The sequence below is a fragment of the Typopeltis vanoorti genome, chromosome 18, assembly GCF_054136105.1.
Source record: "Typopeltis vanoorti isolate ZY-2024b chromosome 18, IOZ_Tvanoo_1.0, whole genome shotgun sequence".
In the NCBI taxonomy this organism is placed as follows: domain Eukaryota; kingdom Metazoa; phylum Arthropoda; class Arachnida; order Uropygi; family Thelyphonidae; genus Typopeltis; species Typopeltis vanoorti.
This window is the reverse complement of record NC_143566.1, coordinates 49,372,501-49,391,641: the sequence shown is the minus strand read 5'-3', so window position 1 is coordinate 49,391,641 and position 19,141 is coordinate 49,372,501. Positions and strand designations below refer to the sequence as shown.

The 19,141-nt window shown below is 37.5% G+C and overlaps 1 protein-coding gene across 4 annotated transcripts in view; it reads right to left on the bottom strand.

Moving 5' to 3' along the window:
* LOC150096655 (15-hydroxyprostaglandin dehydrogenase [NAD(+)]-like) overlaps positions 1-19,141 on the bottom strand; it is a 138,620-nt gene that overhangs the window by 64,292 nt on the left and 55,187 nt on the right. For all 4 annotated transcript variants that reach the window (XM_090408352.1, XM_090408348.1, XM_090408349.1 and 1 more), the window contains exon 7: positions 17,713-17,792. In XM_090408352.1, coding sequence (XP_090264478.1) covers positions 17,713-17,792 — 80 coding nt within the window. The remainder of the gene's footprint in view (positions 1-17,712; positions 17,793-19,141) is intronic.

The following is a 19,141-nucleotide window of genomic DNA, read 5'->3' as shown; positions in this document are numbered from 1 at the left end:
ACCTTGTTATAAAACTTGTTATAAAACAAGTTTTATAACAAGGTAATAAAACCTTGTTATAAAACTTGAGCAAGTTACTCAGGCATGATCTACCCTTTACAAAGCCATGCTGTCCCTTGTACAGTATCTCATTTTCATCAATCCATTCCTGTATTTTTCTCTTGACTACTTTCTCCAAGACCTTGACAACAAAAACTCCTGATACGCTGATCGGTCGGTAATTTGCAACCATAGTCTTGGATCCTTCTTTATGCAGTGAAACTATTTTCTCCTCTTTCAATGCCTTTGGGACTAAACCAGACCCGAGACTCAGATTAAACAACATGGTCAAGGGCACTGATAATTCCTTAGCAGCTTCATGCAAGACCCGTGCCGGTATACCATCCAATCCCACAGATGTATTCACATTAAGGTTCTGTAATAGACTATTCACCTCCTCTTCATTCATCACAATTCCCGTATAAACTAATGGCTCCTTCATTTTTTCAATGTCTCCACCTGGATGATATACTTTTGCAAAGTGCGTGCTCAGTAACTCCACTATATCAACTGGTTCAATGACCTCCTTACCATCATCATTCCTTAAAATCATTTTGCCATGTACAGTTTTTTTCTTGCTTTCAACATATTGAAAGAACTGTTTAGGATTCTCTTTTGCTGGCATAGCTAGTTTCTTTTCATAATCGGCTTTTGCTGTTTTTACCACACTCGTTACCCCTCTGGCCTGCACTTTATACCGTTCATGTGCCTGCAGGTCACCCCTTTCTTTAAATTCCCTCCACAGTTGTTTCTTTTTTTGCAGCTCAAGCTTAGTGGTGTTATTCATCCATTTAACCCTTACTTGTTTTACTATTTGCATCCTAGGTATACAATCAGCCATAACCTCCTGTAAATGCTCCTTGACCACTTCCCATGCTCTATCGACGTCCAGCCCTTGCAGTTGTACATGCCATGGCACTGATCCACGCAATCTCCTAAGCTTGTCATACTTGCCAGCACGGTAATTCCACATATACCCTGTCTTAATCAAAAATTCCACACCTTTAGCCACCTCCAAGGTCAAGACCTTATGATCACTCTCACCAATAGGTGGCAACATGGTCATATTCATTACAGTCAAATTGTGAGATACTATTACCAGATCAAGCACTCTCACACCCCTAGTATTTTCAATTACATGCTGTCTCAGATAGTTTCCCTTAATAATTGAATAAAATCCATTTCCTTCCTCACACGTGTCCTCTCCTCCTTCCAATCAATGTTACCATAATTAAAATCCCGCATAATAATTACCCTCCTTCCACTCATTTCATCAATTTGTTTATGCATACTATCTCCACCATCTATTCCATCACTTGGTCTATAGCAGCACCCAACTGTATATTTTATTCTGCCAGTCTCAATCTCACTCCAAATAGCCTCAAATGAGCTCCTTTCACTATCCTGCAACACAACTTCAATTCTCCTTGGTTGCAGTTCATCAGCTATCATCAATAACACCCCTCCCCCCATTTTATTCTCTCTGTCCCTCCTAAACACACTATAACCTATACATTCTATTCCACTAACTATATCATCTTTCGTCAGCCATGTTTCACTAATGCCAATAACCTGTGGCCAGAAAGAGCCACTCAAGTCCAAAAATTCTTCCTTCTTGTTCCTAATACTCCTGGCATTAGTATACATGAAATGCAGTGATCCCTTTGTTCCACCCCTATCTTGATGCATTATTCTAAATGTCCTATTCCAATTTTTTGTCCTTAGTGCTGGCTCAGGTACATTATATACATTTTTACACTCAACTGTCTCACTGATGTCTGCATATCCATTCCCCCCCCCCATCCTTGGTAGTTCTAGTTTCTCTGGTTCTGCACATCCATTTTCACTTCATTCAGCAACACGTTTTCCTGTCTTCGCACACCAAGCCCATTCAAATGCAGGCCATCCATCTTGTATAAGTCCTTTCGCCCATCAAACTCATTCCACACGTCCACGAATTCCACACCACACCGTTTGCATAACCTGCGCATAATGTCATTGTGATTATGGCCCTCCTTCTAAACTCCTCTCTGTCATACTGCGGCAACAGACTCACCATTCTAACTCTGTCACTCTTTTCTTTCGCTACCTTTAACAATACTTTCAAGTCCTCTCTCATAAAAAATTTATCACCTTTCAATTCATTCGTACCCACCACAATTATTAATTCTTTCACCCTCTGTTTTTGCACTCTAATACTCTCACTTACATCCTTAAATTTCACACCCGGTAAGTACGATTTAGTTACACTCTCATCTATCACTCCTCTTAATAACGAGTCACCATACAACACTCTTTCATTAATTTCAGAAACTCGCCCACTCTTACGCTGGTTATTTACGTTAGCCGAATCACTCTGGAAAGAGTTTTGCAGGTGCTCTAATTGCCGCTGCGCATTTTGTATCACTGCGCGCAACCTAGCGATCTCACTTCCTACAAATAATTCCTCATTTTTTTATCATTCAAACCACTTTCTCTCTCTGTATAGTTGCTCTCACTCTTTCTTAGATCACCGCTCTCATTGCCATCTTGTACATCGCAATTCCCTATCAAGCCACTATTTTCACTCGCATTCTGGCTTTCTTCAACCATAGCTCTCTCACAACCTGACACATAATTCAACTCCTCACTTTGCTTACACTTTCTGCACATTCTTCCACCACTATCACTTTCAATCCAAACTCCAGCCTCATTCGGGAATGCATACATTCCACACACATCACATTGGACAAATTCTCTCACATTATCGTTTTTGAACAATGGCGTCGTATTTTTGGACGCCATTATCTTACGTTGCATTGCCGCCATATTCAAATCTATGAACCGTATCGTTAAATACTAAATTAAATAACGGAATTTACACCAAAATCACACTGACACCACAAGCTACCAAAATTAGACAATATTACGTTATGATTTTAACCTATACTCTAATTTTCATTCAAAATTATACTTAACTTTCGGGAGCTCCCTGAAAACACGACCAACCGCCTGGCCCTCTAGCGGCCAACTATTAAGCTTGTCATAATCACCTGCCTTGTAGTTCCACATATACTTGATCCTTATGTTTTACAATCTCCCCAATTAGAGGCAATGTGGCCACTTGAGTTATGGATAACTCTTCTGATCCTATGACCAGATCCAATATTCTTGCATCTTGAGTCCCTTCCATCTCATGCTGCCTCAAATAATTATCTCTCAGTAGGTGTATAAATTCCATTTCCTTCCTGCCCTGTGATCTCTCTTCTTTCCAATTTATATCTTCATAGCTGAAGTCCCCAATAATAATCACTTGACCTACACTCATACTACTTTACTAATGCACGTGTTCCAGATCATGCCCGAAACCTCCTGGTCTATAGCAGCAACCAACCATATATTTTGTCTTGTCTTTGATCTCACACCAGACTGCTTCAAATGAGCAGCCTGCCCCCCACTCCTATTTTTTTTTAGCTGCAATTCATTTATCATCAGTACCCTTCCCTGAAAATAATAAACCTTTCACATTCTATTCCTGTAACTATCATCTGCTGTTAGCCAAGTTTCACTAATGCCTATAACTATTGCAAGGTTGCACTACTAATGCCCCAAACTTCTCCCTCTTGTTCCTAATACTTCTGGCCTTAGTATATATAGAAACTGCAGCATCCCTTTAGGCCCACAACCACCTTTACTTCCTGAATTGACTACGCTATTCAATATTTTTGCTTGAGAGACTAGATTCCACACATACAGGTAATTTTCATGCTCACTTGCCTCATGGGTCACACACATTCACCTGCATCCATCCTAATTGCTCAAGTTTTCCTGAATTTGTGCTTTAACAACATGCTTGTGAACAAAGCTCTCTCTCTAAGATACCTAGCACCAAAACCATTTAGATACAGTCCATCAGCATTATATTAATCCTTCTTATTAGGTGTCAAAACACAAGTGCAGCAACTCTACATCACTCCTTCTGCACAACCTGCATATTTATTTGTTTGCTTTCAACAATCTCCTTCTCCTCAATTCACCTCTATCATAGTCACTTTCTTGCTCTTCATTTTTTCTTGGTCCAATAACTCCTCCTCCTTCACAGAATATCACCACTCAGTTCATTAGTGCTAACCAAGACAATTAGTTCTTTTGCCTTATCCTATTTTTTTGCATCCAGATGGCATGACTATGTAGTCTTGCCATAAATACTGTTGCAACTTCTGCACGTGTCCATGCTGCCCACAGAATTGCACAAGCCCAGTTCCATTAGTGGCACTGTGCACAGCCAACATTTTTGTATTTATTAGAGAGAGAAAGAGTTGTCTAGTTGTACATGTTAACATGCAGTGGGGAGATTACGAGAACCATGTAGATGTGCACTTCACAAGGTTGAAATGCTGCCTCCTGTTATTTTCAACACGTTAAAAACACTCAGAATAAGTAGGATGTTTATGTATCAGACTATTAACTGTTATAATAATACGTATCTGACCACCAAAGAACAGGTTGAGCATTAGGATGCAACCTAATTTGTGAGGGCTGTGAAGGCACACCTCCACTGTAATCCTGTGAGAATGAAGAAAGTGACGTCACAAGAGATGAATGTTTTGCAGAGAATGATGTCACATGTATTAACTGATGACCTGGGGTTGAGAGCCTATTGTTGTTCTACTGGACATCTCCTAACACAACTTGTGCAGCAAAGGGTAATAAAATCTAGGCACTTCTCCAGAGGTACATGAACAACAGACATGGAGATTTCCTCTTTACAGATGAAAAGATTTTCACTATTGAAGAGTTTAAATGCAAAATGATTGGTTATATGCCCTGGATGGTTGCACAGCACATGCCATATCACCCAGGATTCAGAGAGGTCATCAACCAGAATCTGGCATCCTCCCCCAATACTCCTGTATTAGGTATCCTATCCCATCCCTTCGCATCCCAATGGCTTTAACAGGCCTTTAAGGCCCACAACCTTCCAAGCATGCCTGGATTTCGTAACCTAAATACGAGGATAGGATGTCAGCCCTATGTCTCTAAGTATTCCTGACGTATCCCTGTGTGTGCATTCATGGGGCCAGTTTGCCTGCTTGCAGGATGAAACCCCCAGATAACCTGATGGAAGAAACCCTGCTGTCCATGCCCAAGACTGGCTAAGGCTGAGAAAGATCCTTAAGCTCCCATGTCATCGATGGGAATTGAACCTAGGACACTCCTTCCCCAGGCATATGGTTGCGAAGCGCAAAGCCACTAGGCTAACCGCACAGACTATTATGGACTGCAAGAAAAGGGTCCAAAGTGTATCAAGACACTGTACTGGAACTTGTGGTTCCAGTACAGTGTCTTGATACACTTTGGTTACAGTTTCACAGTAGGCAGTGAACCTTCCAACAGGACTCAGCCCTTGTGTGTGTGTGCACACACACACACACAAAAAACAGTGTTGGAGGTGAATGTACCTGACTACACATCACCATCTGATTGGCCCTCTGGAAGTCCCAATCTGAATCTGTTGCAAATTGTGATCAGAGCTAGAGAGAGTACCCTGCAAGAAACAACACCCTAGCATCACCAGCCTGAAGATGGATTTCCAAATGTTGCCACTGCAATTTGAAAATGCAGAGCAATGATATGTGGCCTCACAGACTTTGGGCATGTGTGAAGGCAAAATGGGGGCATTTTGAACATTGAGTGCTGTTATATGCACATAATATGTGTGGTTTGTATGTGCTGAAAGCTGTAAATGATTTACTGATAGATTAAAGTTTATGCACTTTGGTGATGCCCAAATGCATAAAGGTGAGTTGTGCTAGAAAACATACCTAGCCATAAATACTTAAGTATTTATGGCTATAATAGGTAATATTGCCCCCCCCCCCCAAGTCCTGCTATGCTGCTTCACTGTGGTGTGTGTGTGGGGGGATGGCCCTGGGTGGAATGGGTGAAGCACTTCGGGAGTATCATTACTCCTGGTAGGCCTCCCAAGGCGTGAAGGCCATCCCACTATGCCCAGCTAAATGCTAGCAGGCGAAGACAGAAGAGGAGATTGGCACCATCTGTCTTAATTTACTGCCCATTAGACATTCATGGCGAAGGATTTAACACAGCACACCATGCTGGCTTGGATGTCGCCCGGTTCAACAAAGGCCGCGTTGCCATTTGGTAGCAGCTCCAGGGGTGGCAATGCGAAGTTAGCGACTGGCGCTACCACTATCACTGACAAAAATAATGGAAAAACTGGATCCAGATTCAGACTCCGCAAGCATTTAATGACCGAAACTTGGAATATTAGGACTCTACTACAATCAGGTCAACTCAAATTACTACAACACGAACTAAAAAGATATAAATGGACTGTTATGGGACTTTGTGAAATTTGATGGCCCAAAACAGGAGAGCTAACAACAGATGAAGGACATTTGCTTTTTTTTACTCTGGATGTGACTGCAGCGGAAAGGAAGGTGTCGGGTTTTTGATACATAAATCATCACAAAATTCTCTCATGGAATTTAACCCTATCAATAGCAGAATTGCTCTAGTTCTGCCTGAGAGGAAAACCACTCAATATCACCATCATACAGGTCTATGCCCAACCACAGATCATGAGGACTCCGAAGTAGAGGAGTTTTATGGTCAACTTAATTCATCAATCACCATAGTGAATAGAAAAGACCTTTTGATTGTACAGGGTGATTGGAATGCGAAAATTGGAACAGACATCAGCAAGTATTATCTCCCATTTATCGGACCATATGGCTATGGGGAGACAAACGAAACCGGTTTTTGAATTGATCAATTTTGCCTCAAAAAATGAACTTACCATTATTAACACTCTATTTCCCCATAAACCTTCCAGAAGATGGACATGGACTTCCCCTGATGGTAAAACACACAACCAAATTGATTTTATCCTTGTAAGCACAAGATTTAAAAACTCCAACCTCACAAGAACCAGATCATTTCCTGGAGCCGACATTGGCAGTGACCACAATATGGTCATCGCAACTGTGAATATGAAAATGAGGGAAAGATTACCTACAAAATCAACTCGTAAAAGATATAATATAGAAAAATTAAAAGATCCCCAAATAAATACACTACATAAATACAAATTAAAACAAATTTTTGACACAAGCTTCAAGAAACATAATAGTATCGAATCTAAAACCAAATACTTCTCACAAAAGATAACTGAGACAGATTAAGAAATCCTTGGATACAAAAGGAAAATTAATAAACCATGGATAACCAACAATATTTTGGACCTATGTGACGAAAAAAGATATTTGAAATCTCATATTAATAGTGGTGATAATAGAGAACAGTATAAAAATATTACTAAGATTATTGAAAAAGAAATCAAACATGCTAGAAACTTATGGATATTGGATGAATGCAAAAATATAGAAGAGGACTTAAATAAAAATAATTCTAAAAGTGCTTTTCAAATTATCAATAAGCTAACCAAACCTTTTACTGCAATTAATTGGAGCATTGAAGATGGAACTCCTATCACGGATAACCAGAAAATAATTGATAGATGGAAATGTTACACAACCAAGCTTTTTCAAAAGGACCCTGAACTGACCGATGATATTTTGGACGGAATTTTGCCAGGAGGTTCGGAGGAAGGAGATTACCTGATATTAAAGGAAGTTATTTAGCTCCTCAAAAATTGGAAAATCACCAGGAAGTGATGGTGTCACAGTGGAACTGATACACGAAGGAGGTGACATCATCATAGATACACTTGCTAAATTTATTCCAGGACGTATGGAACACAGACTTGGCCTTCTGATTGGTGGACTTCTGTCCTTGTACCTATCCCTAAAAAGGGAAACAGCAATAAATGTAGCAACTATAGAACAATAAGCCTTATTAGTCATGCAAGCAAAATCCTGTTAAAAATACTATTGTCAAGAATCGAAAAGAAAATAGAAAGCAGACTATCAGATGAACAAGCAGGTTTCCGGAAGTCCAAAAGTACAATCGGCCATATTTTTACAATACACATACTAGGCGAAAAATACATAGAACATAAAATAATCTGTCACAACTTCTTAGACCTTCAAAAAGCTTTTGCCTCAATATGGCACGAGGCATTATGGAAAATTTTAGAACATTATGGTATTGACAACAAAATCATTAGGATTATTAAATCTCTTTATTCCTCACCTGATATGAGAATTGAAATTAAAAATTACAGCAGTGAACCGTTCCAGGCCTAACGGGGGGGTAAGACAGGGATGCATCCTTCCCCTCTTTTTAATTGTTTTCTGGAATATGTCATAGATGAAGCTCTTTATGAATATAACACTGGAATAGTAGTTGGCAGACTAAGAATAAATAACTTGCGTTTCGCTGACGATATTGATCTTCTGGCAGAAAGTGAAGAATTACAAGAGATAACCAGCCATGTTTTCGGAACATTAAAAAAATATGGATTATACATAAACTTACAAAAAACAAAAACAATGATAACCTCAAAATCAGACATTGAATTCTTAAAGATACAAACTGGCAATAAGCAAATTGAGAATGTAAAGATGTTCACTTATCTGGGAAGCACGTTGAGTCAAGATGGTCGTTCAAAAACCGACATTAAATACCGAATTGCTAAGGCAACCGTGGCCCTACAGAAGTTAAAACCATTGTGGGGAGATAACAGAATAGCAATCACAACCAGACTAAGTTTAATTGACACTTTGAATTTTATCCTCTTGTATGGTTGTGAGGCCTGGACTTTATTGAAGGAAGATGAGAGGAGACTCCTGTCTTTCGAAATGAAAACTTGCAGAAGACTTTTGAGAATTCCCTATACTGCTCCCGAAACCAATGAAAATGTTCGGAAACTGATTAATTTAATAGACGGGGAAAAAAGGGAAAATATTCTGACAGTCATCAGAAGACAGATGAAATGGTTCGGACATGTGGAGAGGGCTAATGGCATTCCAAAGCAAACCCCAGAAGGAATCGTTCCAGGATCAAGGGTTAGGAGCTGACCTCGATTAAAATGAACAAATTCCTCCCTTTCTCAACTGACATCAAGAACAAGAGACCGAGACGACTGGAGGAGGCTAGCAAAGAGTATCACCTACCAGCCATGAATGACCCAACGGTTCTTTAGGACTATGGGAGAAGAAGGTTGCACCATATTTTTTGCACCAAGGAAACCTGATTTTGTTATACTTTCATTAAGTACTCCTCAGATCATAGAGTCCACATACATAATTTTCTCCTTACCTTGTTTTTCTCATTTGTTGACATAATCTCAATTTTTACCTCTGACCCCTGCTTCTTTCTCTTCTCAGCCCTGCTAATCTCTTGTCACTTCTGCAACGTTTTGATTTCAAGCTTTGTTCTGTGAGGAATAACATGTAAGCACATTATTTCCTTATTTAGGTCTATTTTGTTCTCCTGAATTTTCACCACCACACATTCATTATAAATTCTGACATTAATGTTTTTTATTTTACAGTCAATGCATCTACTCTACTAACATGTGTTTCATTCTTGTCACCTAACTGGCAGCACCTCTTGTCGAAGTGCTACCTTGTCGAAACACTTAATACATGCTCCTTCATCTGTTTTACTCTCCCTCCCTAAAACCTTTAATTTTAATGATGGATACATCTCACACATTACTACACTGTACAAAATGAAGGCAATTCAAATCATCACCACCACCACCACCATCTTTGCTGCCTTTGTTCTACCACATATTGGCACCACATCTACAATATTGTACTTAAACAAGAAAATATCTTTTTTTACAAACTAAATAACTCATTCAATCCAACACCTGTGTAAAACAAACTACAATGAGTTAACTTAATATTATTAACTATAACATGAAAAAATGACTTATCTTTCGGCAGCAGTAATAACAACACAACGCACACAAATGTCATCTTGTGACATTCCATTACTATAACTAGCATCTAAATATTTATAGGAAATGTATGTTAGGCTAGAGTGAATTAGTATGCTTTAATAAGTACATGGGATAAGATTCACAAAAAAGGAAAGAGGGGGAAAAGGAGGAACTGGTGATATACTGCAGTATCTCCTTGTTGATTCAGCTCCATCTTTTATGATGAAGCCTGTTTCCATAAATGGAGACAAGTGTACCAAGCTAGTATTTGCTGCCTTAAAAACATACCTTCTCTACCTTCTGATGTTTTTTGCTTTCCTCAAATGTCTAAAATTTTTATTCTCAAATTAACATCCATTCTATATTTGCTGGGTTGGTCAAGTGCATAGCAAGTTTGTTCTCCATCAAGCCCTGGGTTTGAATCCTGCTGTACCGTGAATGTGCTTAGATGGTAAATGGTTTTCATTGCCATGTGAAACTAATTCTCTTTATTGGAAGCCTGTATTAGATTTAATAAATGTTTCATGTTTGATCTTTAGAACAGTTCTCAGATTATCTACAATTCTGATTGTAGATAATAATTGCCTTCAATTCTGATCTCCAAGCCATCCTCCAATGGGATTCAGATAACCTCGTCAATTTCAATGCTAGTAAAACCCAGTTCTGTCTTATTTCTCACAAAAAAATAACCATTTTCTCCAAATATTATTTCTGACAACACTCAAATTTCCAGACAAGATGAGATTTCTCTTCTTAGAATCATTCTGACATCAAGCTTCTACTGGCATATACACATCACAACCATTGCATCCTCAGCTTCTTAAAAACTAAGATTTCTCTTTTGCTCCAAATGTTACTTCACCTCTGAACAGCTGTTAACCTTATACAAATTACAAATCTATCTAGCTATTGAATACTGCTCTCACATTTGGAGTGGGGCCCCCTCAAAATGCTTAACTCATACAGAGGAGAGCAATTAGATTGATTAATAACCTATCTCATACCAACCACTCCTTCCACTTTTGCACAGGCATTTGGTTTCTGCATTATGCATATTCTATAAATATATCCATGGCAAATGTTCGTCTGAAATAGCATTAGTAATTCCTCCACTCAGTACTAAGTCCATTGGAACAAGGGCAACTGATGCCCAACATCCCTTCACAGTATAACCCTGAAACCCACAGAAGAAGTTTATTTTCCTCCTTCTCCATCCCTACTACTACTACTATATTGTGGAACAGTCTTCCCCTGATGTGTTTCCCAAGGAATACAATATACAGGCATTTAAATCAAATATAAACAAGTTTCTCCTTTCCCAGCCCACTACCCATACATAGTACTAATGTACTATAGGTTGATTAACCAACCTCTCATGTAGAATCTCAACATAAAAACAAAACATAACAAATAAAAACACAATGGTGAAAGCTATCAACAGCCAACTTTAACTTTTTCTTCTTATTAATATGGAGCTTTCCACTGGAAAGGTCCATATTGGATTTAACATTTCTCCACAGTGAATTTAACATTTCCAAAGCATTATTTAGCATACAGGCCTACATACCAATTATCATCTTATGGTCTGTCTTTTACCTTTTGCAAATGGGTCATCAGTTTCCTTTCTGATTGCTGCTATGTATCACAATGGATGCTTTTCTTTTTTTAGATTTTCTCACCAATTTCAGAATACCCTGGGTTCTGTACTTTCAGCTATGCTTCACATACATAAGGGACCTTCTTTCAGTTAATTCAATCCGTGGTTTTGTTAAACCGTATAATTGTCAATGATTCAAGGTTAAAAGATCTTCAATAACCGATGTTTTACACACTAATCTTACCATTTTCCAGTATGGCAAAGATAAATCTAATGAACTACAGTGCCCCTAAAACACAGCATAAGACAGATCTCAGTTTTATCAACAAGTAAAGAGAAATGAAATGAGACCTCCATGAAAGATCATATTTCTCAGACTGACTTGCACTTCTAACCTTTCCTGGCATCAATACATGTCCATAACCTCTTCAGCCTTCCACAAAAAAAAGTTAGTATTCCTTTTGGAAGCCATACATTTCCAGATTCACCCCCTCCCCCATACAGCTAGAGGGCTGGAATTGGCTTCAGTTTATTCATAATTTCTACAGGTGACCCCCTCTGGGAGCTTGTCAAATGTTTTGATCTGAGTGTTAGTAGGATGCAAACTAGCCAAACACTTAGGCAAAGTGCTTTCCAAGTATACTGACAACACCTTCACATATAAAAATCTCTGCCCACTTTAAGTTCAGTATAGAGAACCTCACCCTTCAAACACACTGATTTAATCGTCAGTTTGATGTCTTCTCTCTATTCACCAATGTCCCACTTAGACACCTTAAACCTTATCTAACTTGAATTTACTCCTGATGTCTCAAGCTTTGTTTCAGTTCATTATGAACTCAGGCTATTTTCTTTTGGTGAAAAAAATTCTATAAACAAAAGAGGACAGTCATGGCAATTCCCCCCCCCCCTGCACACACGTAATTACTTCATGAAATCTTTGAAAAGAAATCCCTAAAGCCCATCCAACACAGACCTACTATTTTGCTATGTTAAGCAGATGGTATGCTCTCCATTTAGTCACATGGGTTGGATGTGACTAAATGGAGATGCTCCTATCACCTTTCTACCACATGTTAACAACTAATATTCAAGGATCCATTTGCCTCAGAAAAAAATATAACAACAGTCTCCCCACCCTAGATACCTCGATTATATATACCAGCCAGGCAGATCTGGAGATGATTTTCTTGAAATCTGCCATACATTAAGCAATTATTCAAACTTTGACAAATTTAGGTACATGAAACTGCCTCAATTTGTAATGTACTCATCCTTAGAATAGCCCAACAGCTAAGAATAACTAATACAGCCTACTAGGGGACTATTCAGGATTTCAGACCCACCTTTTGTTGTCTTACTTAATTGTCACTTTCCCATATGGTGTCTACAGTGTAAGTTTGTATGTACACTGTTCTCTGGTGATGGCAATATGACTTTGCCAAAATACTGGAAGTATTAATTACATTCTAATTAATTAATTCCATTGTATAAGTCTTACAATCAGACTCATTATGAAAGTAGGAAAACTTTTTTTTTTTTTTTACAAAGATTTGTACATTCAGTGAATAGCAGGACATGAACTGTCTGAGGAATAATTACTATTGGGATTTATCCAATCAACAATAAAATATCTGAGGATTATAAAAACTACATTCCCATTTTTCTGTTATAACATATTAATGATTTTGTCACCTAGAACATTCTAGAGATAAGTGGAAAGTGAACTGTTCTATGACTGAAAATGCTGAAATGACGATCAAGGTATTTGTTATCTGGAGGGGAAAAAAAACCTATCATCTTCTTATTAGACTGGCTTACTAAACCTTTCATTGAAAAGCTCTTTTAAAGCTTCCTCATGTTCCAAAATAAATTTGATCAGTCCTTTCAAATCAATGCCTCCCTTCCAGTTCTAGGATAGGTGTGAAGTAAGGATGATAAAGTGTGCACATTGGCATTTTTATGTATGAAACGGACAATAATATCAGTTGCAGGCAGCTAGAATGTTTCTTACAGGGTAAAAAAGGTCGATATATATGGCAAAACTTCAGATACTGTTCTTCTTGATTGCTATATAAGAGGCTCCTCAATGGGGGTGCTTAAGGGTCAAAACTATATAACTGAGAGTAGACCTCCACATAGCCTTTAAAGGAATGCGGAGAACCGATCAGGGCTTCTGATGTCCAATCCTCACCTTTCTGTGGTGCATCCTGTTAGGTATCTACCTAGATACTGAACGAACGAGGATGTGCTGGCAATTTGGGATTTAGCCGAACAAATTGTATTCTTATTGGCTTAAATCCAAATATGAAATGATGGTACAACATGACAGAATTCCATGCTGGCTGGGGCTATGCCCTGGTTAAACAAGGGCCCCTGTTGTTTTTGCCAGGGAACCAGAGCAAACTGAAAGGTCAGCTACTAGAACAAATCCTAAAAGCCACCCCAACTCAATATCACCAGAGTTCAAGATTCTTACTATCAACATAAGAAGCCTGAATGGCAAAGAAATGGAACTAGCTGACAAATTGGATAAGTACCAAATCGACATAATAGGGGTGACTGAAACAAAAAAGGCAAAGGTGAAATCTTTCTGAGCAATAAATACAAAATGTTATATTCAGGCAATAACAATCAAGGAGGGTGACTGAAACAAAAAAGGCAAAAACTGGTGAGATCTTTCTGAGCAATAAATACAAAATGTTATATTCAGGCAATGACAATCGAGGAAAAAAAGGAGTAGCCTTAGTATTCAACGCTAAATATGAGGCTAATCTTCTTGAGTGGCAAGCAGTCTCAAGTAGAGTGACATGGGCAAATATGAGAATGGGGAACTGGACAATGAGACTTATTTGTGCCTATGGTCCCACAGAAGGTTCTACTAAGGTAGTAGTGGAGGAATTTATTAAGACTTTTAGAGAAAGCAACTGACACAATGAAAAAGGAAGAGTTGGTCCTTGTTGGGGATCTAAATAGCAGAGTAGGAAATGATTGTGAGACATACAAAAATATTTTGAGAAAATTTGGAGAAAAGAGAAAAGCTAATAATAATGGCAAATACCTGTTGGATTTCTGCTCAGGACATGGACTGGTGATTACTAACACCATGTTCCAACATAAAAATGTGCACAAATTCGCATGGAGAGAAGATGCACGGAATAAGAAAAGTCTCCTTGACTATGTTATTGTACAGAGGATTTGAAATTGGAAGTGATCACCATTTAGTCTTGAGCAAGATAAAATTGAACATCATACTGAAAACAATAACATGTAAGAAACTTTTAAAGCAAATAAAAGTTGAGCAGCTCTCAGATGTGAACTGTAGACTAAAATACACAAACATAATTGAAGAAAAAATGAGAGTTTGAGAATAAGAACCAACCTTGGAGATTCAGTGGAAAGCCCTGAAGAAAACACTGATTGATTCAGCCAGAAAGGCATGTGGTGAGGTTGTCTGTAAGGATAAAAAAATCAGAACTCCATGGTGGACACAGAAAGTTAAAGAGGCAGTGAAAGAAAAGAAGAAACATATCAAAAGTTCCTGGCAAATAAGACCACTTGTTCTCTCATAGAACACAGAGACAAATCTAAGAAAGCCAAACACTGTGTAAAACTAGCTAAACAAAAGTCATGGGAGGACTTTTGTAAGAACACAGAAAATAAATATGAAGAAGGTGGCAAGATATTCTGGAGGTTTGAAGAAGCTCAGAAATGGAGGAAAGAGTGCTGTAAAAGGAATTGGAGATTATAAAGGTGACATGAAAACAGGAGAAAAATATATCCTTGAAGTATGGAGTAATTACTTCGAAAAATTGCTAAATGAAACAAGCAGTAATGACAGCACAGTGGTAAAATACACTGACCAGGCATGCAGTCAGGAATACATATCTATACTTGAAGTAGAAAAAGCCATCAAAAGCCTGAAATGTGGAAAGGCAGGAGTAGATGATATTCAACCAGAAATGCTAAGTATGGAGGTATAAAATTCTTACAGTGGCTGCACTGCATTGTTCAGAAAACCTGGACAGAGGGATGAATTCCAGATGATTGGAGTAGAGCTCTCATAATACCCACATATAAAAAAGGAATAAAACCGAATGCGAGAATTACAGAGGTATTTCTCTACTGAGTGTTCCTGGTAAGATATATGCAAGTATACTTGAGAAATGGTTGAGAAGGATTGAGGAAGAGAAGCTTGGTGAAGAACAAGCTGGATGATTCAGGCCAAATAGAGGTTGTCAGGATCAGATTTTCACTTTATGACAGATAGTTGAGAAATCATGGGAATATAACAAAGATCTGTATTTAAGTTTTGTCGATCTGGAAAAGGCATATAACAAGGTGTCAAGAGAGAAGCTATTCAAAACACTACAGTTATATGGTGTCAATTGGGCATTATATCAAGCAATACATAGTCTTTATTTGAGTTGTAAGTCAGCAGTTAGAATTGAAGGAAGTACAGGAAGGTTGTTTAATGTTAAATCTGGTGTTAGACATCCTTGTCTAACACCAGATTTAACATTATCCCCCCTGTTATTCATTATCTATATGGATCAGATTATGAAGGAAAGTGGTGTTAAATCTGATATCAAAATTGAGTGTTAATCTCAGCTCTTTGCTTTATGTGGACGATGTTATACTTCTAAATCCGCTACAAGTCTGCAAGATTCCCTGACTAAATTGAATAACTGTTGTAATAGATATGGTATGAAGGTCAGCATTAAAAAGAGACAAAGACAATGAAAATAGCAGAAACATTGAAAATATCACCTGCATTGTGAATGGAGAACCTATAGAACAAGAAAAACATTTCAGCTACTTAGGCACCATTTTTAGTGAAGATGGTAAATGAAATATGGAAATAGACAACAGAATCAACAAAGCTGGTATGGTAGTCAGTTAACTGAATAAATTTATACGGAATAAGAAAGAAATTAGCCAAAACACTAAATTAGCTGTATACAATACACTGTTCAAGCCAATTTTAACTCATGGATCTGAGAGCTGGGTGAGAAGTAAAACACTTGACTAGAGACTGCAGATATGAGAGTCCTGAGAAAGATTAGGGCCATGAACAAATGGCATCAATGGCAATATCGTATTAAAAATGAGGTTATCAAGAAAGAACTTGCCACTGTCAGCATCCAGGAATGTGTTAGCAGAGCTAATCTCAGGTGGTATGGTCACTTATACAGGATGGGAGAGGAAAGATTAGCAAAACAAGTGTTCTCTGCCAGGTTTGCAGGAAAACACCTAGAGAAAGACCAAGATATAGGTGGATTGATACAGTACAAAGTGCCTTAGATGATAAGATCTGATAATGTTGGTCTTGACAAGTAACAGACTGATTTGGAGGAAAATTGTAGATAAGAAGTTAGTAATGATGTAAATTTTTCATGTAGTACTATCATATCCTGTACACCCCTTGAGGGTATACATCAGGAATTTGATGATGATGAGGCTCCTCAATGTAACTAAATGGTTTAGACCTCAACAGTATCCAACAAATCATTGACAATTAGAGGCCTTGTTCCTGTAATGCTTCTGGGGATAGAAGATTTCTGATTCCACATATTTCAGTGCATGTTTCAAGTAAATTAAGGAACTTTTGCTTCACCTCTACTCTGTAACAAGCCTTTTTAGTTTCTTGTCCACTACCAAAGATAGGCTCGCTGCCCCTTTCTTTACCTGGTGTATATATTAGATCCTTTGTCTCCTTTCATATTTTGAACAAGCTGACTATTCTGTTGAAGAGGATTAGTGACCACCAAAACAACATCTATTATAGCAAATGTCTTGTCTGACTCAGCATGAAGTGAATACTGAACATAGGATTCTTTAGAAATGCACAAAGTTCATCCACAATCACCCTCATTCAGATTTAAATTAGGTCAGTGTAATAAAAACTTTTTTCAGATGTTTTTATTCTGAAATCTCCTATTTGTCAGTCTCGTTCCCATTTTTCATTCGTTGAATATTTTTATGTAAGGGTTAATTTGCATGAATTCTAACATGCAATATGATAATGTCTTATTATGTAGGTCAATTTTAACTATTTAATACCATGCTGATTTAATGAACTATATAAAGTATGAAGAAAATACTAACATTCTAAAAGAAAAGCAACCCATAATGATAATTTTTTATATAAATTTAATTAATTAATTTATTATTATTATTTTTTTTTGAAATGACAGTTATGATTCAACATATTCATAACCTTCAGCAGTTACTTTCATTATACTACCATTTTTCAAATCATGTATCACTTGAATCACAGCCTCTGCAACAAGTGAAGGTCTGTAAGGAAAGGCAAAGTTTTTTTTTTAGAAACAAACAGAAACAATATCAATCATGTTAAAGAAAAATTAATTTTCTAATTCATTCAACTGGTAACTCAACTGTACGTCCCCTTGTTATTGTCCAGTCAGTACTGGCAACTTGCAATCAATTTGAATACTGTACTGTGCACATTAAATGAACTACATCAACTACTTAGTCAATGTTTAATCAAATTTTATCAAAAGAATTGAAGAAACTTTAGACTTTTACTCCACATGCCATGAATATATATATCAGTGGCGTCATGCGCTCATTTCGGTTGGGTGTGTGCTGTTATGGCTTATGCAACCCATGCTACAAAATTCATGTCAGTTTGACCATATGAATGCATTTTTATCGATGTATGAAAGCTTTAACAGTGTATAGCACATCTTAATTGGTTTGAATGCAATTAATTATCGGATAACTTTGAGTACTTTAATTTATCAATTAATTATAACCAAATCTGTGCAGAGGGGGGGGACAATGTGTTTGTTTTAAGATACTGTATATTATAAAACAATAATGGAAGAGAATGCTATATTTAGTTGGTATATTTGAATTACCCAAAAGGTGTAAAATTTGGAAGAGGAGGACGAGGCTTACCTCCTTCAACTACAATACTGTTTCCCAATGAAAATGTGGGCAAAAAAAGTTATAAATTTATCGAAAATTATATATTAAAAACATGCCAATGATGTCAGTTCACACTTTGACACAAAAACAGCAACTCATGACAAATGAAAATGTTTGATTGGATTGGTTGACACAATAACCAATCACAGTTTCTAGGTGATATTGTCTCAGAGTTCACCCTGCCTCATCATCTGAGCAGTTTAACTACTAGAACGCTAAGAATTTGAACCGCTGCACCATCTATACATCTTTTCAAAGGGCTCAAAAGTGTATGTATTTTGGACAAACACCCAGACTATTAAAGCAAATGTGATGCAATGTTTACGCATCGAAAAGCATCCTCTTCATGAAGCATTAGTATATTGTGTTTACTTTTAGGAATCATGCGAAGTCTAGAAACAATTAGGGGAATCTTTAACAGGAATAAATGCAAAAATATAATATCGGAGATATTGCTATTCAGTCGATGAGTACTGCACACCCTTAATATTTGCCCCTGATATATATATATATATATATATATATATATATATATCTACAGTCCAAATTAAACAATATAAAAGATATAAAATATCAAAAAAAAAAAAATCTAAATAGTGGCAGTTCAATTTCTGGTTATCAGTTCGAAGAGTTCAGAACCTAGCTTATTAAATAAAAATGACAGGATACTGAAATTGTTTTAGTAGTAACAA